This window comes from Trachemys scripta, chromosome 17 (genome assembly GCF_013100865.1).
Source record: "Trachemys scripta elegans isolate TJP31775 chromosome 17, CAS_Tse_1.0, whole genome shotgun sequence".
Taxonomy (NCBI): domain Eukaryota; kingdom Metazoa; phylum Chordata; order Testudines; family Emydidae; genus Trachemys; species Trachemys scripta.
Genome location: NC_048314.1, coordinates 25517910 through 25540472, shown reverse-complemented (window position 1 = coordinate 25540472; position 22563 = coordinate 25517910). Strand labels below are relative to the sequence as shown.

The window sequence follows — 22563 nt, the reverse complement described above, 5'->3', positions numbered from 1 at the left end:
AAAACAGGAAACACAGGATAATCTCATGGATTTGAATGGAAAGAGCTGGTTTAGTTACAAAACTCTGTGCAAATGTCAAACCTATCAATACAGAGTGTGTATATTCCCGTACACCCCACCAGGGGCTCAACTGTCATTCCTGAGCAGATAACTTTGGGTTTGCAGTTCCATATTTGCATATACAAACTAGTCCTTATCTAGCATTGCTTGGACCATTCTACTCTAGGTGCAGATGTCTGGAAATAGGCCTTCCTAATGAACATAGTCTGTGCAGTACATGCAGAAATATGCACTTGTGAGGAGCCCACATGTCACAAAACGGTTTTATAAAACCTAATTCCTGCCTGGTTATCTCAGTGACGTAGACCTTTTAGTGAAAGGGAAGAGCTGTGCATGGCTGCCATTGCTGCTGGGAGTACTGTACACGTGCTTCAGGCTTTACTTTTGAGATTTGGACAAATAACTTACCTTTGCTCTTTGGTTCTGAAACCAGACCTGGACAACTCGCACACTGAGTCCTGTTTCAGCTGCTAGTGTTTCTCTGACCTACAGGAGGAAATGTTTAAAGAAGAATTAACTTACACCTAAGTAGGTGGGTCAGGAGAGAGATCATGTCATTATTTTTTTTTAACCTATGAAACACTGATTTGTAAATTTGGCTAAGAATAAAATTTTGATATTTTGGCCAATAAACACAATTTGTCACCACGAACAAAGGCAAATGGCAACCCTGAGACACATCACACTTATCCCAAGTGACACATTTTCTATAGATGCAGATAAATGTCACTTTTTCACAGTGAAGACACACTTCAGACAGCAAAAAAAAAAAAAAAAAAAAATGGAGCAGAAACGGCAAAGTATGTTGCCTTTCACAAAGAGGTGATTTTCCACCAGTTTTACCAGTGATGCAAATAGTTTTTTCCACAGTCCTATCTGCTATAAATGACTGAACATCCTGGTTACATTTTGTAAAGCCAGGGCTGGAACAATAACTACAGGAATGGGGATGTGCACTCATCTCCTTAGAAAAGTGACTTCTTCAGTTTTGGAGGGGCCACATGATTCCTGAGACTCTAATGGTAAATGATCAGTTCATGTTTTATTAGCAAATTTTTGAGCAACCAAATATTTCCCTTGTGTAAGGGTTTTCCACAGAGTTTGGTATTGTGTTCTGTGGGCTACCAGCAGAAAACCAGATTGCTTGCGGGTCTCTGCTGAAGAGCCTACCTTCCTACATGGCTTTGAAGACACTTCAAAGGATGCTTTGAATGCTCTTCTCTGCTGCGTTGTAAGTATTGTCCTTGGTCGTTTGGGTCTCCTTGGGTCTTTTCCATCATCACTCCCTTTTCCTTGGTTTGCTTGTCCTTTGGTTGGTTTAACATCTCCATCCTCATCATCACTTTTAACTGTCAAGAAACGAAAACTATCAGAACATTCTTTTTGGTTTGCTAAGAGAATAGGACTTTTGAAAGGATATATTCATGGAGTAACAATACACCCCCTTAAGATAATGAACTCAGCTATTACCCTTCATTTGTTTTAAAACTTAAAATTAACCCTAAGTCGGATGATATCATGTTAAACGGGACCTTGTGCATAAACGCCAGGCCAAAATCCAGCAAGCACTTAAGTAGGCATGTAACTGAAACTGAAGTCAATGGGACTACTCCTGGGAGTGTCTTTAAACATTTGCAGAATCAGGCCCTGTTGATTATTCTATGCTGTACATTGTATGACTTTAAAAACTGTGGTTACCTCTAAGGTTACAAAAGAAAGAAATTTTAAATATAAATGTTATTAAAAATCTAAAAGTTCTTTTAATCAAATCTATGTAGTTTAAAATTGGTTGTTTTTTTAATATTTTTGCAGCCCCAGAGGTAACTTTTAACATATTACTTGTTTCTGCATTTCTGCATATTATGGAAAACCTCAATAATCTCGCTCAGTGCACTACACATCTACAAATACATTAGAAGCAAGAGGAAGACCAAGGACAGTGTAGACCCCTTACTCAATGAGGGGGGAAAAATAGTAACAGAAAATGTGGAAATGGCAGAGGTGCTTAATGGCTTCTTTGTTTTGGTTTTCACCAAGAAGGTTGGTGGTGATTGGACGTCTAACATAGTGAATGCCAGTGAAAATAAGGTAGGATCAGAAGAGGCTAAAATAGGGAAAGAACAAGTTAAAAATTAGTTAGATGTCTTCAAGTCACCAGGGCCTGATGAAATGCATCCTAGAATACTCAAGGAGCTGACAGAGGAGATATCTGAGCCATTAGGGATTATCTTTGAAAAGTCATGGAAGACGGGAGAGATTCCAGAAAACTGGAAAAGGGCAAAAACAGTGCCCATCTATAAAAAGGGAAATAAGGACAACCCAGGGAATTACAGACCAGTCAGCTTAACTTCTGTGCCCAGAAAGATAATGGAGCAAATAATTAAGCAATCAATTTGCAAACATCTAGATAGTAAGGTGATAAGTAACAGTCAGCATAGATTTGTCAAGAACAAATCGTGTCAAACAAACCTGATTAGGGTGACCAGACAGCAAATATGAAAAATCGGGACAGGGCGTGGGGGATAATAGGAGCCTATATAAGAAAAAGACCCCAAAATCAGGACTGTCCCTATAAAATCATGACATCTGGTCACCCTAAACCTGATAGCTTTCTTTGACAGGGTAACAAGTCTTATGGATAGGAGGGAAGTGGCAGACGTGATATATCTTGACTTTAGTAAAGCTTTTGATACTGTCCCACATGACCTTCTGATAAACAAACTAGGGAAATGCAACCTAGATGGAGCTATTATAAGGTGGGTGCATAACTGGTTGAAAAACCATTCCCAGAGAATAGCTATCAGTGGTTCACACAGTTCACAGTCATGCTGGAAGGATGTAACGAGTGGGGTCCTGAAAGGATCAGTTCTGGGTTCTGTTCTGTTCAATATCATCATCAATAATTTAGATAATGGCATAGAGAGTACACTTATAAAGTTTGCGGATGATACCAAGCTGGGAAGGGTTGCAAATGCTTTAGAGGATGGGGTTAAAATTCAAAATGATCTGGACAAACTGGAGAAATGGTCTGAAATAAATAGGATGAAATTCAATAAGGACAAATGCAAAGTACTCCATTTAGGAAAGAACAATCAGTTGCACACATACCAAATGAGAAATGACTGCCTAGGAAGGAATACTGCAGAAAGGGATCTGGGGGTCATAATGGACCACAAGCTAAATATGAGTCAACAGCATAACGCTGTTGCAAAAAAAGCAAACATCATTCTGGGATGTATTAGCAGGAGTATTGTAAAGCAAGACATGAGAAGTAATTCTTCCACTCTACTCTGCGCTGATTAGGCCTCAACTGGAGTATTGTGTCGAGTTCTGGGCGCCACATTTCAGGAAAGATGTGGACAAATTGGAGAGAGTCCAGAGAAGAGAAACAAAAATGATTAAAGGTCTAGAAAACATGACCTGTGAGGGAAGATTGAAAAAACTGGGTTTGTTTAGTCTGGAAAGAGAAGACTAAGGGCGGGACATGATAACAGTTTTCAAGTACGTAAAAAATTGTTACAAGGAGGAGGGAGAAAAATTGTTTTTCTTAACCTCTAAGGACAGGACAAGAAGCAATGGGCTTAAATTGCAGCAAGGGAGGTTTAGGTTGGACATTAGGAAAAACTTCCTAACTGTCAGGGTGGTTAAGCATTGGAATAAATTGCCTACGTAAGTTGTGGAATCTCCATCATTGGAGATTTTTAAGAGCAGGTTGGACAAACACTTGTCAGGGATGGTCCAGATAATACTTAGTCCTGCCTTGAGTGCAGAGGACTGGACGAGATGACCTCTCAAGGGCCCTTCCAGTCCTATGATTCTATGCTTTTATGTGTGGCCTGTGCATGAGCCTCTATGAGTGTGTGTAGGCCTGGGTCCATATAAGTATGTATTAGACTCTGTGTATGTGCATTTATAGCATAAATATATTTGTAGTGTGCATTAGTGGTTAGTAGTGAGAAATCCCAACTCCCATGCCAAAGGTTTATGAGTAAGTGCATATTTTTGTCCTCATTGAAATAACTTATGTGTCCACATCAATATCTGTGGCCAAAATTTATCATTCAAATAGGTCTATTTTATATGAATTTCACTAGACCACTGATTTTCATTCAGAAAACATTAATATACTATTCTGTAGATCTTTAAAATTAAGAAACTATAATTTTGATACGTTCAAATATCGTATTTGGGGAATTAACAAGTTAGACTTTTAATTCGTTTTAGGAGCTGATTCACATGCACCTCCATGTATTTCAGTTTAAGAGGCGCCTTTTGTATAACGATTAAAGAGCAGTTCTGTCATTTCAATTACTGTGGCATCATTAACTTTCCAGATTGCTGTTTCTATGGGAAGGTTTGTGAAGGTTCATGTTGCACATTGAAGAGTTATTTTTGTGACCAGTGGATATTTGATTGGAGAAGAAGGTGCACTCATCCAGAGCTGTGTGAAATCATTTGCACTCACAGAGGGAATGGGGAGCATTGGGCTTTCACTGTTTTAAACAATGGAAGGAAAAATGTCTTGTGACACTCATTTTGTGGGGATGGAGTGGGCTGGGGTTTCGGGTTCTTTGTCAATGAAAAAAATGCTTCTCATCTGCTGGAGATGCTACTGTGTGTATCGTGGGCAAGTAAAGCTGAACTCAAATGCACATCATTATGCTTCCCTGATACCTCCTAGGCCTTGCTGATTTGATCATGACACACAAGGGGACTCTGGCTGGGGAGGATGTGTGCATCAGTGTCAGAAGTAAATGTCAAATGAAGCCAGCTGACAGCTGGCAACCACTGCCTGTGTGCTGTGATGCTAACACGTAGCATGGGAGAACAGGAGAGACCCATCCACAATGCTGTTGTTTGGCAGAAAGTGGATGAAGACAGAAACACGTATGTACTGAAGACTAGGGACTGATGATTTCAATGGGAATTTGTCTGAGTAAGGCCTGAGTATTCCTGAATGAGTTTCACATAGAGAGAACATCCTATCTGAAAAGCAGTAGGGGACCCACATACACTAGATCAATACATTTTAGTGGCCATATTTGCTAGGAACCAGAAACCTGCACATTGAGGTTTATGAAATGAGGAGTCTGAGGGCCTACAAATATGGTCTGGCACTAAATAAAACCCAGCTCTAGAAATGGCTTGAGAGCTGCACATCCTGCTGAGGCAGCAGTGTCCTTTGCCTCGCTACATTCCTGACATGGAAATACAAAATTTTAACAACGTGGAGGATGTGGATCTCAAAGCAAAGATCAAGGCTAAAAACTGCTCTGAGTTAGACTGAGAGTAATATATTTTCCCCATAAAACTGAAGCAAATATCCATGTTGCTTGTACATTTAATGGAATGATAATCGTTGTTTTTCTTAGACATTTTCTCAGAAATAGATGAGTGGTTCCAATGCCTACTAGCAATGATTTGTACGTGTCTCGAGCCTGGGAGCCAGAGATGGCACATCAGCAATGCAGGATTTTCAAATTATGATGAATGGATAAGGCAAAGAGGAATCCCATGCCTTCTGGAATTGCAAACGCTAGTGGGCTTGGAGCCTGATCTCTGCTGAGACCAGAGCTGCAAACGCTTGAGTGGGGATCAAAGCATGACATATTAACTCACTCACCTCACTGTCTGGTGCTGCTCCCCCGGCTCAGAATGGAGGGCAGGCAGGGTACTCATTCCCTAGAAAATCTTTCCTGGGAATTTGATGGGGGGTGGGCTTCTCCCCACCATAGTTCAAGATGCAGGGGCCAGGCCAATCGGCTGCTCTCAAAGACATCACAAGGGGACTGTGCATTGAAAGCCACTGGGCTTTTTCTTCCAGAGGACCACTAAAGGGGAGGGAGGTAGAAATGGAAGGGGTTCCCCAGAGGCAGTTGTGGGAAGTAGAACAGAGTCTCATAGTATGGGGGGGTCAAAGGCATGAATATTTCCCAAGTATTGGGACAATGAATCACAAACATCCACATCAGAGGGCTCAGGCCCGATTTCGTAAAATTATAACATGCTCTGTGCCGATTTGGTTGTTTGTCGGTTACTCATGGCAGGGCTCGAGTTTTTGGGGGGTGAGGCCAGGCCGTTATGTCACCTACCCCATTTCACTGCTGCTAGTGGAATACCAGAAGCAGAGTTGAGAGAATGGAAATGTCTTTGTAAAAGGTGGGCTAATCAGCCCAGCAACAAAATGCTGGGCTTGAGAACAGTCACTTGTGTAGCCGGGAAGGAGGGTTCCCTCACTCGAAGGAATTACAGGGGGAAGTTCTCTGCCCGGGGCTATGCCGGAGCTCAGAACAGGTGATCATCAAGGTCCCTTCTGGCCTTAACATCAATGAACTGATGAGAAGAAACTGAGACACCTGAATCTCTCTTTTTGCAGGGTGGGCACCATCGCTCTGCGGAGCAGGATGGGGTACGGGATCACTCATTTTATTCCAATTCAAGTACTGCTGCTTTGGTAAAAACTGACCTGTGACAGTTACCCACCAGGAGGGTTGGAATAATTCTCAGGAATTTTTTTTATAAAAAGGAAGACAAGTAAATGCTATTTTTCCTGTAACTCGTGTTTAAAACTGGCAGGAAGTGCAGCTTCTGGAAGTGTCTGCATGGTGAGTGAGCTCTGTATGACAGAAGTTACTAAATTAAATGTTATGACTCTAGGTGGCAATATTTGGTGGCAAAATGCCCAGTCTGGATTATTTTTTGGTATCTTTTAAGTTAACCCCTCCGTCCTGCCTTGACCTGCTGCAGGACTTCCTTAGTGTCAGAGCGAACTACTCAGACTGCACTAGCACAGTGGTTCTCAACCAGGGCTACGCAGGGGTCTTCCAGAGGGTACATCAGCTCATCTAGATTTTTGCCTAGTTTTACAACAGGCTACATAAAAAGCACTAGCGAAGTCAGGACAAACTCAAATTTCATACAGACAATGACTGGTTTATACTGCTCTATGTACTACACACTGAAATGTAAATACGGTATTTATATTCCAATTATTTATTTTATAATTACATGGTAAAAATGAGAACATAAGCAATGTTTCAGGAATAGTGAGCTGTGACACTTTTGTATTTGTATGTCTGATTTTGTAAACAAGTAGTTTTAAAGTGAGGTGTAAATTGAGGTACGCAAGACAAATCAAAGCCCTGAGAGGGATACAGTCATTTGGAAAGTTTGAGAGCCACTGACCTTGCGGACACGAAGCCACTGCTTTTGCCAGTGCAACACAAATTTCACAATTGGAATGCCACGCTCAGCGTTCAGTTTCCTTCAAGTCCCTGACATTTCAATATTGCATTTGTGCCTGTTCTTAGCATTCCCACTTGTGACTGGCAGAGAGACACTTATCTCAGAGAACTCAGGGAAATTACATCACTTCTTTAAGTCTATTTTGCAAGCCAGCTCTGTGTATTCCTCACGCCATACTGCATTTATAACACACCCTGTATGTATGTGCATGTACAGCAAGTTGTCTATACTCAGGTAGGAAATATGGGTGTATGATACAACCCCAATCTGTTATTTAAATGGATGGAAAGACTCCCATTGACAACATTAGGCTTTGGGGCAATACCTTATTTGGATCTCAGCATCTTGTAAATTATTCTTGTCCTCTACTAAGATGGTAGGACAACGAGCAATGGCCTGAAGCTAAGGAAGGAAAGATCTAGACTAGATATTTGGGGATAGCTCCTAACGGGCAGTGCCCAAGGGCAAAGGGGTCAAGGCACCAGCACAATGGAGTCTGAAAGAAAGGGCACCTATGGGTGGTCTTCAAAATCAGACTGAATGACTGGGCCCTGTGACCTCTTCTTCCACTGCCTGTGAATCTAGGGTTCAGGATGGCTCTGACTTTTCCATCCCACTTTGCCCGTTCATAACTATCAATTGGAACAGGTGCAAGAAGAGCTCACCTGAGTCTGAGTCATCGGGGCTCACTGAGCTCAGCAAGTCTTTTTCTTTTTCATAGTCACTTTTGCAGAGCAATTGTCCTTCCTTCAGAACAAATTCATCTCCTTTCCTCAGCTGTCGTTCACAGACACAGCAACTGAAGCAGCTTAAGTGGTAAACACATTCCAAGGCTCTCATCACAAATTCTGTTGGGGCGATCTTTTCCATGCAGCCACTGCACTTAGCAGCAAATAGCCTGTGAGAAGGAAAGGGAGGAAGGGGAAATGTCAGAACGTGTACCGTATTTATTTCAACAGGAAAAATAGGTTCAGATTTTAATTGCACTGCAGATCAGCTTGCCACACGGCTTAGCACATTAGCGACCGGTGAACCTCAGTACCTCCAGCAGGACCCAACTTATTTGAATTCTGAACCCTTTAGTCTAGAAGTCTCTTGAGCTCTAGTTTCCTCATGAGATTTCCAGGGCACCTGTGGTTTGGTCGGGTTGGAAAGACCCAAAGAGCAGCCTCTGTCTCAAAATGTTGTTGTTCCTCCATCAGGGGATGAACCCAAGAGTTCCAGAGGCACAAGAGAAAAAGTGAACAAAAAAAAGTTACTTAATCTCTCTGAAAGCTCTAAACAAATGCAGTTCAGTTCAACTTTTGGAGAAAGATTTGAGTCAAACCTTAGGCTACCCAAACTAATTTTCTGATACCTAACCCAATAGTGATTTTGTAACTATACTGTCCTAGTATAATTATTGCTGTGGAGGATAACAAATGAGCATTGAAACAAGAAAGGGATCCTTAGTATGTGGAAGGAGGGGCATTATTGCCTGGGCAAGATATGTGGAAGAACACGAGTGTTCCTGGGGCGGTTGAGTCATTTCCAGACTAACCTGTTTCAGAGAAGGTAGTTTACCTTTTGGAAGGATGTGAAACCCCCTCTGGCTCCTCCAGAGGTACACAGCGTATGACCCGCTAAACCATTGCCATAATCACAGACTCCAGAACACTCACTACAGTTCATGAAACTCTCAGAATTCCCCCACTCTCAGCAATTGTTCATTTTCGAAAGTGACGCTTGAATCATTTCATTTAGTTTTATTTCGATTCTCTAATGGCAGTTGGGAAGCTCCCCCAGTGAGCTTGCATGAAAGGCGCCGTTTCAAATAAAGGTGAGTGATTAATTAATTTCCTGTAGCATATAGTGTGCTCGGTGCATCTAGATTTTAGCATCTTTTCATGGCAATACATAGAAATGCAAGGTAAGGTCTTGTAATATATCCATGTTTCCAAGGCAATGAGCAGCACATAGGTATTTGTATAGTAGACATGCTCTGCTCTGCTTACAGGGAAAAGAAAAATATGTCCTGAGGTTTTTTTCTCTTTGTTTTTCAAAATGACCACCTTTTGGTTAACAGGCAAATGGACTCCATTACAGGGTGCATGTCCTACCGTGGCTGCTAGATATGTGCCTCATAGGCCTTCATTTTGTCTCAGCTGAGGAAATACAGCAAAATGGCAGCTACTAGTTCTTTAGTGAAAAGGTGGGCGGAGTGTATGGGCAGGTGGGAGAGAACTTCCACATGCCTGTATATTGTACATGCCTCATAAACCAGCCAACAAGCTCCTCTTTGGATCCATAATGAACCAAGCCTATTAAATGGAATCTGATGCCCCAGGAGACTCTGGGACACCTCCAGAAAATAAGGCCATTTCATTTCCTACAGTGCATTGGATTTTCCGACAGCTATTTTTGCTGGTAGATGCAAACTATTAACAGAGGGAGAAAATCTGACCATACATTTGTATTGGTTGACTTAACAAAAGTATAAAAAGGCGTTAGCTGGTCAGTCCCTAAAAGGGAAATATTTGGTGCACCTGCGTAATAAAATAGCTAAAAGGATTAAAAGCAGGGCTGTCGATTAATCGCAGTTAACTCACGCGATTAACTCAAAAAAAATTAATTGTGATTAAGTGCCCTGTTAAACAATAGAGAATACCAATTGAAATTTATTAAATAGTTTTAGATGTTTTTCTACATTTTCAAATATATTGTTTTCAATTATAACACAGAACAAAGTGTACAGTGCTCACTCTATATTATTATTTTTAATTACAAATATTTGCACTGTAAATATGATAAAAGAAATAGTATTTTTCATCTCATACAAGTACTGTAGTGCAATCTCTTTATTGTAAAAGTGTAACTTACAAATGTAGATTTTTTTTGTTACATAACTGTACTCATAAACAAAACAATGTAAAACTTTATACTACAAGTCCACTCAGTCCTACTTCTTGTTCCGCCAATTGCTAAGACAAACAACTCTGTGTACATTTATGGGAGATACTGCTGCCTGCTTCTTAATTACAGCACCTGAAAGTGAGAACAGGCGTTCACATGGCACTTTTGTAGTCGGTGTTGCCAGGTATTTACGTGCCAGATATGCTAAACATTCGTATGCCCCTTCATGCTTCGGCCACCATTCCAGAGGACATGCTTCCATGCTGATGATGCTTTTTAAAAAAATAACGTGTTAATTAAATTTGTGACTGAACTCCTTGGGGGAGAATTATATGTCTCCTGTTCTGTTTTACCGCATTCTGCCATATATTTCATGTTATAGCAGACTCGGATGATGACCCAGCACATGTTCTTTTTAAGAACACTTTAAACTGCCGATTTGACAAAACGCAAAGAAGGTATCAGTGTGAGATTTCTAAAGACAGCCACAGCACTTGACCCAAGGTTTAAGAATCTGAAGTGCCTTCCAAAATCTGAGAGGGACGAGGTGTGGAGCATGAATTCAGAAGTCTTAAAATAGCAACGCTCCAATGTAGAAACTACAGAACCTGAACCACCAAAAAAGAAAATCAAACTTCAGCTGGTGGCATCTGACTCTGGATTGTTATCGAGCAGAACCCGTCATCAGCATGGTTGAAGCATGAAGAGACATATGAATCTTTAGCGCATCTGGCACATAAATATTTTGCAACACCGGATACAACAGTGCCATGCGAATGCCTGTTCTCACTTTCAGGTGACACTGTAAACAAGAAGCGGGCAGCATTATCTCCTGAAAATTGTAACCAAACTTGTTTGTCTGAGTGACTGGCTGAACAAGAAGTAGGACTGAGTGGACTTGCAGGCTCTAAAATTTTACATTATTTTATTTTTGAATGAAGGGTTTTCTTGTACATAATCCTACGTCTGTAAGTTCAACTTTCATGATAAAGACATTGAACCACAGTACTTGTATGAGGTGAATTGAAAAATACTATTTCTTTATTTTTTTACAGTGCAAATATTTGTAATAAAAATAAATATCAAGTGAGTACTGTACACTTCGTATTCCGTGTTGTAATTGAAATCAATATATTTGAAAATGTAGAAAACATCCAAAAATATTTAAATAAGTGGTATTCTATTATTAACAGTGCGATTAATCGTGATTAATTTTTTTAATCGCTTGACAGCCTTAATTAAAAGACAAGGAGCAAACAGTTCTAACCGCTTTAAAAAGTCATTTCTATTTAACTGTTTAAACCCGTTTGGCTCAGTTTAATTAAGCTTGTATCTTTTGCCTGAAGAGTTGTTGTGATGGAACAAGCTGAAGATTACCAAGTCTGGGGTGAAGGCATAAAACTCCTCTCACTGGCATCCGTTCATTCACACCACTGTGACAGTGAACCTGTGTTCGCCTCACTACAACTCAGGTGGATGGATACAAGGAGGGATGGGACCAGCCCGACAGGTGGGAACAGCCTCCGACAGGCTGTAGATAGAACAGCTTCTCAAGGGGGAAATTGCAGCCTCTGCAGTCTCAACCTTCCTGACTTCATTTGCATTTCAAATCAACGCTGTTGTTTAAAGTGATCTTTAAAAGGTATTTTAGACAGTGGCCACAGCCCTGTAACTCCAGGGAGGAGGATCCTTAAAAGAGTCTCCTTGCTGCTCCTGCAACTATGATAATACAGAATGAAACTCCGTGAGACGGCTGTGCTGTTAATTAAACATGTTTTGAATTATTGATGCATTCTAACCCTTTCTATGGACAGCTTCAGTATAAACACAAAGGGCCTGGCCCAAGGGATCCCATGAAGGCAGGTTACAACAATTGCACCCAGACAGTCTCTGAGGGGATAGGGACACTCTTCTTGTCTGGATGGAGATTAGCAGAGGCGCTGGCTACAGCAGACACTGAGGGCTTGTCTTCACTACCCACCCGGATCAGCGGGTAGAAATCGATCTCTCGGGGATCGATTTATCGCGTCTTGTCAGGACGCGATAATCAATCCCCGAATCGACGCGCTTATTCCACCAGCCTAGGTAGGAGTAAGCACCGTCAATGGGGGAGCCGTGGCGGTCGATTTCCCGCCGTCCTCACAGCGGGGTAAGTCGGATCAGATATGTTGAATTCAGCTACGCTATTCCCGTAGCTGAATTTGCGTATCTGAAATTGATCCCCCCGTAGTGTAGACGTAGCCTAAATCTAGTCAAACTTGTCTGAGCCAAACCTCTCCTTGTTGCAGAACAGTCCCTGAGCATCCTGTGATAAAACGCTAAGATGGTAATTCTGGGCTAAGGGGATTCCAGGTGAAAAGTGCTGGACACGAGCAGGAAAAGGGGACATGATCGCATGTGCTAAAGGCACAGGGACTGAGCCCAGTGGGACAGAGAAGGGAGTTTTCCTTGCTGACAGGGCTTGAGCTGGTGAGTCTTAGCTGTGGTTTTGCCATTGGACTAGTCGGTGTGTAGTTTTGGCCCTTTGTGTTCCAGGCTAACAGGACTGGTCCATGTTTTGTAAACAAACAAATCACACTAGATAATACCTCAAGTAGTGCCACTAATTTCTCTCCCAATGGGAAATCGACTCACTAGAAAGACATGAAATCTACCACCACCCAGTGGAAGCAGAAACAATAATGTAACTTGATGTACAAAAAAGCATCTCAATAACACACTTAGGCTCCAGAGCTCCCTTGCTCTGTAGTTTGTGAACTGTAAATAAGAACATGTATAAAATAACCTTCATTCTTTCTAAATGTGTACATAGAAATGATCGAGTTTCCCTTGCCCCCCCTGTAGTACTTGCAGTGCATTGTTCACCTGACTGCCACCTTCTGTGTTTCCATGCCTTGTGAAGTGGTTTGATATTCTTCAGGGTGCAGAGTGCTTTATAATGTAAATGTAAAATAGTCAATGTTATTTACAGGTAACTTGCTGTACCCAGAGAGGCAGTGTTTCTGTAGTAACATTATCACTGGTGGTCTTTTCATTGTAATGAGTCACAGACAGATTAATATAATACTAATTCATTCAATTTACCAATTACATTAGATTTGTATTTCTGTTTCATATTACTGTGTGGATGTCACACCTTCCCTTACATTTACCCTTGGAAATATAAAAAATGCCATCACCAACGCTCAGACATTCTCAACCTGTGAGGCGTGTTTGGCAATCTATGCACACAAACTGCAGTGAATCACATTTAATTCTGGGATTATGAAAATTTCATTACATTTATCAGATAGAGTACTTATAGGTTTTTCAACTCCCAGAGAGTAACCCAGGGTTATGTATGTTTTTTGCACATGGCAGTCTCACAACAGGAAACTAATCTTGACAAATGACCAGACTTTGATATCTCTGATCTAAAACACTGCTCATTAGACTGCTCGTTTTATAAACGAATGGTAATAAACCTGTTGAGAAGCCTAGGATAGCAGGAATACTTTACAGATCACCCTATACAGGTTTCAATCAAAGCAATAAATTTGAGGAGCGACATGTGGATGTTCTGAGCTGAGACAAAGACTATGCCCCACACTAACCGCATTTGGAGAAATGGTTCTTTTGCCTTGTCATACATTTTACAAATAATTTGCATAACTGACTTTTTACCCCCGTTGCTGATTATCTCCAGCTCTCTCAAGTTAACATCAAACCTCAAAATCCTTGGACTTGTTAAAGTATGCAGAGAGTGGGAATCAAATGCCTTCATTAGAAGCCCCAGGAAATCTCTGACTCCTAAGCACAACGAAAACATTCCAAAGAAAATTGTTCAAAGAAGACAAAAGAGAAAAGCAGAACAAGAAAACCTTGTTTTGAATCAACGATTGCAAGAGTTTTATAAATAAGTTCTGTTGCCTGGACAATTCAGAAAGACAACTCAATAGTTTTGTTTTTTTTGTAAGTGTGTTTGCATCTATGCCTGAAACACTTAGGGGATTTAGCTGACCTAAAGCTTGGAACAATAGACTGTTTTGTTCATTTGAGTATTGGTAATAATCGCTGTGAAACAACCTTACAGTATTAGAAAGCAAAATACACTCTGCATTTGAAAATGGCTGCACTTATCAAATTAATGAAATATACATTCTGGGGACAACGAAATGTCTGAGACATGTGGTCCTATCTTTAAACAGTAGATGAAAATGTTCACCAGCGGAAATGGCCATTAAGATTTTATATGTTAGGATATCCCTGTGAAGTCAGGCTGATTCAGTAATCCTTACAAACACAGGCACAGTTATATGATCCATTGTGCTTTCCTGCATAGGGCAGAACCATCTGGTGTTTAATATGTACAACTGATTTATTATCTCTAGCGTAGTTATCTTGCTTTAAATTTGACCCTGCTCGGCTCCTGAGAATCACTGTTCTGCTGTTTACTCTTATAACGTCCTAACAACCTGCCCTTTACCTTTCTGTTGCTTCACCAGAGCCCTTAATTTCCTTCTGTTTGTGGGCAAATAGATTTTAATAGTTTTATTATAACTAATTTATTATGAGCTGAGAGATCTCAATGTGCAGTGTAAAATTTGCTGTTCAAATTAAGTGTGGTTCAAGAGGTTTTTTAAACAGGATAGAGTTATAAAAATAGTCCATTTGTTTTTTTTACATGACTTCTGCAGTGAAGCAATAAATAGGAAGGTATTAAGATATTTGATGTACGCTAGATGACAGATGCTGCTGTCTGACTATCAGAGACTTTAAATCATTTTCTCCTTTCTCCTTTCCAAGTTGTTCTGACATTCTCTGTTAGAAAAAAATGTAACAGCTATCTAAGCTTTTGTTTATGTAATAATTATGCAAAGATTATTGTCACTGGTTTTGGTAAATATTGTAAATAACCTTTAACTCTGACACTTTGGTATACTGACAATGATTTTTGTATGTCATTGAAATCATGGGTATACATCCATGCCAACCGAGCATGTACTTGGTATTCATATTCATTGGTACTTGGTAAAATATGTCAGAACTGAAGTAGGATAGGCTTTTCACAACAACTGAATTTTATTAAGAGAGAAACTAAATGTCTAATGATATTTCATAATACAGCTCTATTACTCATACTTCAGCTGCACATTATATGCGGCTTAGAATGGCGGAAACACCACATATGGTTCAGCAGAACTTCAAAAAAATGTTGTGTCCTCTAGATTATGGCTGCATATAGAAAAGGAAAGACTGTTGCTTGGTTACATTAAATTCAAATATTCAAAATATCCCCACTGTGCCAAAGCAAAACTGAAATGTTTCAGTTTATGGCTTGGGAAAAAATTAACAATTCATTTTAAGAAATATTGGAATATTTCAAATTTCCCTTCAGAAAAAAATAATTACTTATTTTTCTGAAGGCAATTTCATAGTTGAAGTTTCAGTAAAACTAAGCCATTTCACTTTCTTGAAGAACCAATAAAGTCTGCATAAAAATTAAAAGTTTATGAAAAAGTAACCCTTCTGAAAGAGGCTAACAAAAATTCATCTTTTTATATAGCAAAAATTGAAAAGAGCATTTGCTAACCCACCCCCTTAGTTATCATTGTAGGTAATACTACCACTTGTAGATGAACACTAACATTAAAAGCTATGAACTGGTTGAGAATTTGAAAGTGGAAGGCAACTTGTGTGAAAGTTATCATGATTCTAAGGAATGGTAGGAGGGAGAACAGCAAAATAAAGGCATTGGGTTTCAAGAAGGAAGACTTTAGCAAACTCAGGGAGTTGGTAGGTAAAATCCCATGGGAAGCAAGTCTAAGGGGAAAAACAATAGAAGACAGTTGGCAGTTTTTCAAAGACACATTATTAAGGGCACAAGAGGAAACTATCCCACTGCGAAGGAAAGATAGGAAGTATGGCAAGAGACCACCCTGGCTTAACCAGGAGATCTTCAATGATCTGAAACTCAAAGAAGAGTACTACAAAAAGTGGAAACTAGGTCAGATTACAAAGGATGAATATAAACATATAACACAAGCATGTAGGGACAAAATTAGAAAGGCCAAGGCACAAAACGAGATCAAACTAACTAGAGACATAAAGGGTAACAAGAAAACATTCTACAACTACATTAGAAGCAAGAGGAAGACCAATGACAGGATAGGGCTGTTACTCAATGGGGCCGGGGGGAATAATAACAGAAAACGTGGAAATGGCAGAGGTGCTCAATGACTTCTTTGTTTCGGTTTTCACCAAGAAGGTTGGTGGTGATTGGACGTCTAACATAGTGAATGCCAGTGAAAATGAGGTGGGATCAGAAGAGGCTAAAATAGGGAAAGAACAAGTTAAAAATTACTTGGACAAATAAGATGTCTTCAAGTCACCAGGGCCTGATGAAAAGCATCCTAGAATACTCAAGGAGCTGACAGAGGAGATATCTGAGCCATTAGCAATTATCTTTGAAGAGTCATGGAAGATGGGAGAGATTCCAGAAGACTGGAAAAGGGCAAATAGAGTGCCCATCTATAAAAAAGGAAATAAGGACAACCTAGGGAATTACAGACCAGTCAGCTTAACTTCTGTGCCCAGAAAGATAATGGAGCAAATAATTAAGCAATCAATTTGCAAACACTTAGCAGATAATAGAATCACAGAATATCAGGGGTGGAAGGGACCTCAGGAGATCATCTAGTCCAACCTCCTGCTCAAAGCAGGACCAATCCCCAGACAGACATTTTTACCCCAGTTCCCTAAATGGCCCCCTCAAAGATTGAGCTCACAACCCTGGGTTTAGCAGGCCAATGCTCAAACCACTGAGCTATCCCTCCCCATAAGGTGATAAGTAACAGTCAGCATGGATTTGTTAATAACAAATGGTGTCAACCAACCTGATAGCTTTCTTTGACAGGGTAACAAGCCTTGTGGATGGGGGGAAGCAGTAGACGTGATATATCTTGATTTTAGTAAAGTTTTTGATACTGTCCCACATGACCTTCTCATAAATAAACTAGGGAAATGCAACCTAGATGGAGCTACTATTACCCTGTTTCCCCGAAAATAAGACATCCTCCGAAAATAAGGCCTACTTACAGTTTTGCCTCTCGTTGTAATATAAGGCATCCCCCCGATAATAAGACCTCCCCAATAATAAGGCATCCACCGATAATAAGGCATTTTTCATTTCTGAAAAATAAGACATCCCCTGAAAATAAGACCTAGCGCATCTTTGGGAGCAAAAATTAATATAAGACACTGTCTTATTTTCGGGGAAACAGGGTAGGTGGGTGCAAAACTGATTGGTAAACCATTCCCAAAGAGCAATCATCAGTGGTTCACAGTCATGCTGGAAGGGCATAACGAGTGGGGTCCCACAGGGATCAGTTCGGGGTCCGGTTCTCTTCAATATCTTCATCAATGATTTAGATAATGGCATAGAGAGTACACTTATAAAGTCTGTGGATGATACCAAGCTGAGAGGGGTTGCAAGTGCTTTGGAGGACAGGATTAAAATTCAAAATGATCTGGACAAACTGGAGAAATGGTCTAAAGTAAATAGGATTAAATTCAATAAGGACAAATGCACAATACTCCATTTAGGAAGAAAAAATCAGTTGCACACATACAAAATGGGAAATGACTGCCTAGGAAGAAATAATGCAGAAAGGGATCTGGGGGTCATAGTGGATCACAAGCTAAATATGAGTCAACAGCATAACGCTGTTGCAAAAAAAGGAAACATCATTCTGGGATGTATTAGCAGGAGTGTTGTAAAGCACGAGAAGTAATTCTTCCGCTCTCCTCCGCACTGAGTAGGCCTCAACTGGACTTTTGTGTCCGGTTCTGGGTGCTACATTTCAGGAAAGATGTGGACAAATTGGAGAGAGTCCAGAGAAGAGCAACAAAAATGATTAAAGGTCTAGAAAACATGACCTATGAGGGAAGATTGATAAAATTCGGGTTTGTTTAGTCTGGAAAAGAGAAGACTGAGAGGGAACATGATAACAGTTTTCAAGGATCTAAAAGGTTGTTATAAGGAGGAGGAAGAAAAATTGTTTTTCTTAACCTCTAAGGACAGGACAAGAAGCAATGGGCTTAAATTGCAGTAAGGGAGGCTTAGGCTGGACATTAGGAAAAACTTCCTAACTGTCAAGGTGGTTAAGCACTGGAATAAATTGACCATGGAGGTTGTGGAATCTCCATCACTGGAGATTTTTAAGAGCAGGTTAGACAAACCCCTGTCAGGAATGGTCTAGATAATTAGTCCTGGCATGAGTGCAGAAGACTGGACTAGATGACTTCTTGAAGTCCCTTCCAGTTCTATGATTCTATGTTCCAGTATGAATTTGAAGTGTAAATCGGAGTAATTGTTTATAGCACATCTTAACAGTAATCTGGTGTTCTTTTGCTCGCCAACACTTCAGTGAATATCTTATTTGTGTTGTCTTAAGGTCCTTATTATTTGCTTGGCAATGCCACTAATGGAAAAGGCTATATAAAATAATAATAAAAGGTAGCATGATGTCACATGATGGGTGAAATCCTGGCCCCACTGAAGTAAATGGGAGTTTTGTTTGCCATTGACTTTAATGGAGTCATGAGTTCACCCAATGACTCCGCTCCCCGAATACAGATACTCTCTCAGAACATGGGATCTTATGATATATGATACATGGAAACTGACTTGCATCACTATCAAAGTACTTATGCACATGCATAATTTTAAACCTGTAAATAGTTTCAGTGCTTTCACCAGGACTCACATGAGAATCACAGATCTAACTTTTTAATTCATGATATTTTCCACAGCTCTACGTAACAGGGAAATGTAAAGTGCTTTGGAGCGTCTTGCTTCAAGCAGAACATGGCAAATGGGAAAAAAAAAATTCTCTTTTTAATTTTCACACCCTAATTGACCACTTTGTTCTGCTGTCTTCTATCACTGTCACACAGCTTTATTTTATGACATCTTTTCCTTACAACACTTGATGGAAAAATTTATGAACAATCAAATTATTGCTGCTAGAACAGAATTAAAACAATTTTTCATTTACAAAGTCACTGATATTGCTCCACTGTGCTCCACCTTTGGGAATCCAATTGCTCTTCCAAGCTACTCCCATTCCTCTTTATAGCATGGCAATTGCACTGTACAGATTATGGCTGCAATTTTCTCCTAATCTGTTCTGGAGCGTGGAAAGTGTTATAAAAGTTAAGAGCACCAATTGAATTCATAAAGTCATGGCTGCAATTAAAAAGCCTAATGGATTAACAAGATGTGATGATTTTTTAGAACTATACTTTCAGGCCGTGTAAATCTTTCTGAAATAGCATTATTTTGTCCATGGATTCAAAAAAATACTTGAGACACAGACACGTGGTATTATCCCTTTTGTATTACTCCAAAATATATCAAGGTGCCATGAAAGCACAGTGCACAATGGGCAGTCTGCGTTTCTGCAGGAACTCTGCAGAGTACGGAGGATTTACACCCGTCCCCCCCCGTCCCCCGAAACACCCCATTCACCCTCCCTTTCCTCCTGTGCAATGCCACTGATTACATGGTTACATGGCTAACACCCTGAGCAGAATTTGGTGCATTACATCACAAGCCAGTCTTTGCACATAAGGCTTGTTTTGCCTCCAAAGTATTGAATATTAATGAGTCTGACTAGAAGGCTTATCACTCTGATACACTACATGGCATTCCGAAACTACAATTTCCTGTGAATTTCCATTGCTAACAACATGGCTAATTTCTCTGCTAATACACTTTTATATGGAAATTCACTATAAGGGCCCTAGATCCCATGGTATGAAAGAGAAGCAGAGAAATTATATGTTCATGATTCAGTGCTTTGGCCTTCAGTTGTAAAGAAAAAATCACCCATCAATGCAATTTAGATTTAAATGATAAATTATTTCTTGGCTGGCAAGAATGACTTAAGGAAAGAATTTATACAGGTCCTCTCCTCTCAACGATAAACATTAAAAAGAAAAAATGGTATATGCCAGTATAAAACAAAATAACTTCCTGTGCCTACTGCAGGGATGCTGTACAAGAGCTTGTGCCCAAACCCATCAGCACAGCCAATTTAGCAACTGATTTGCAAGGAAAAGATACCTTAGTCCTGTGGTGTTAATGTCTTTGCAGTGGGGGGTCTATTGCCAGCTTCTCCAAACTCATCAACACAATCTATTATTAATACCCCTACAAAGGCTTTGTAGTATCATTATTGCACAAGGCAGTGAAAGCTCCATGGTGTAATCTGTTATCTATATTGCAAAAACATGTGAAATAAAACAAACCACAGACACTTTATAAACAAAATGTTTCATCTGCTATATCGCTTTGCATCCCCTATATATAAAACAGTAGGGTGCCGGACAGGCATTCAGAGAGATTTGCTGTGAGAGGCAGAGATGACTTTTTTATTATTATTTTTAAGAAACTTTTCTTAATTTGTTGTTGTTCGGCAAGCTCTTTAACTTGACTGAGGCTTTCTGCTTCTCTTCACTCACTTGGAAAAGTTCAAATCTTTGTGCAACTTTTTCCCATTTGATCTGCATGGGAAAGGTTTTTAGAAGAAGAAAGTATCATCTAGGGCAAATCCTAGAGGGGTGAAATCTCACTGTCTTCACTCAGGGGGTAATTCCCCAAAGCTGCTGAGCCCAGTCAATGCTGGGACTGGAGGCCTCTTACTGCCTCACAGCCTCCTGCAGGATTGGCTCCACAGTCCCTGCCTAGGCAAAGCTAAAGCGCTTTGCGTGGGTAACGACTGCAGGATTTGTCCTGTAAGCAACAAAGAAAACAAATGAGAGCACTGATGGCATTTTCTTAACAGCAGTTACTACTCTGGGAATCATTCAAGAAATGTAACAGAGTGTAGAGTTGGCACTTTTCTTTTAATAATCATCCAAACAGCAATGCTTGTGTATGGAAATTCCAGAATTACCCGTGATCTAATCTGCAGAGATGGAACTCCACGAGCAATATGCCTTAGAAACAAAAACAAAAAACCAAACCCTGCTGTTTTAGTTTGGAATAGACAGATCATGGCAGAGATGGGTAGATATTGTATATTTGCAGTATGTGCTTGCAGTCCAATAAGAACAAAAATAATGTTAAGACACAAGACTGTGTCTTATTTCCCAAATGCCCTGTTATTTTCTTTGTCAGTTGAAAATAAATTGTTCTTTTGTAGTAGTTTCTCTTTTCAGCCAGACTGTCAGCTATTATTTTTCTATTTCCTCTTTTTGTCACTTTGCATTATTTTTGGTGCTGTAATTCCTATTTGTTCCCACTCCTATCTTCCTGTCTCCCATTGTTCCACTTTCTAATCCCCAGTTTTACTCTTCTTCGGCTCTTTTTTGGCCCATTCTCAGTATGGTTTGAGAGAATAGCCAGGCGTGACTCCCTGCTATAGCAACCGCACCTCCCCAGGAAAGCCACAACAATCTCTTGTGGACCAGGAAAGTCTTTCACAAGCTGGCAGCAAAAGTAAATCCTTCTTCAAGGAACAAGAAGGATTAGCAGAGAGCTGTGGGCTGCAGACTTAACCCTACCCCTTATTTCTTTAGAGCACCAGTCACTCAGAACCCTGCTGCTATGTACAATTAAACAGACCTAAAAAAAATCCTGAATGACACAAGAGCTGGATTGTGTAAAGGTTTAATTCCACTTTAATACCTTTCCAAGTTCAGAACTCAAAGATAGCAATTTAACCCAAGAATCTCCATCTGAGCATGAAAACTTGTTGTTTGTCTTACAAAGGGCTCTGCTATATTCTGCTGCGAATCCTTGTCTATCAGTCTGACTTTTAATGTATGAAAGCAGCTTCTGTTTCTTCCGCTCATGTCACGTACTTTCTCTTTACAACCCTTCCCTCCTAACTAGAAAAATGCACAGACTGCAACAGAGAGATCAGAGAAGAGACGTTAGCAGGTATTACTAGATATAACAGGAAAGAGAAAATACATTTTTCCCTTTTCTCTTCTTTTTGTATGAAAAATGAATAAAAAAATATTGAGAGAGAAAAGACACAGGAGCAACTGCAGATGTGTCCGTTAATATCTCGGAATGCTAATTCATTCCTGTAATAAGGAGTCAAAGTTAATGAGCTTGTTTAATAAGACAGTACTAATACTAGTGAGGGAAAATACACAGCCCTTTTAAAGCTGATTTATTTGAAGAATCTGAATGTCTGATTCATCATCTTTATGGTAGTAACAACAGTAGGGTGTTTATTTTACCATGGTGATCACAGCATTTGCTCTACAACCCAGAGTCATTGAGTTACAGGAAACTGAGTCAATCGCCAAACTCTGCCTATTGAGATACAGGTAGATAAGGATGATCACAAGCTACAGACTTAGCTGTAG

The 22563-nt window shown here is 40.1% G+C and overlaps 1 protein-coding gene across 1 annotated transcript in view; it reads right to left on the bottom strand.

The window, feature by feature from the left end:
- LMX1B (LIM homeobox transcription factor 1 beta) overlaps positions 1-22563 on the bottom strand; it is a 133379-nt gene that overhangs the window by 6897 nt on the left and 103919 nt on the right. The window contains exons 3-5 of the mRNA XM_034752083.1: positions 7971-8203; positions 1231-1409; positions 469-546 (exon numbers count right to left, since the gene is read on the bottom strand). Coding sequence (XP_034607974.1) covers positions 469-546; positions 1231-1409; positions 7971-8203 — 490 coding nt within the window. The remainder of the gene's footprint in view (positions 1-468; positions 547-1230; positions 1410-7970; positions 8204-22563) is intronic.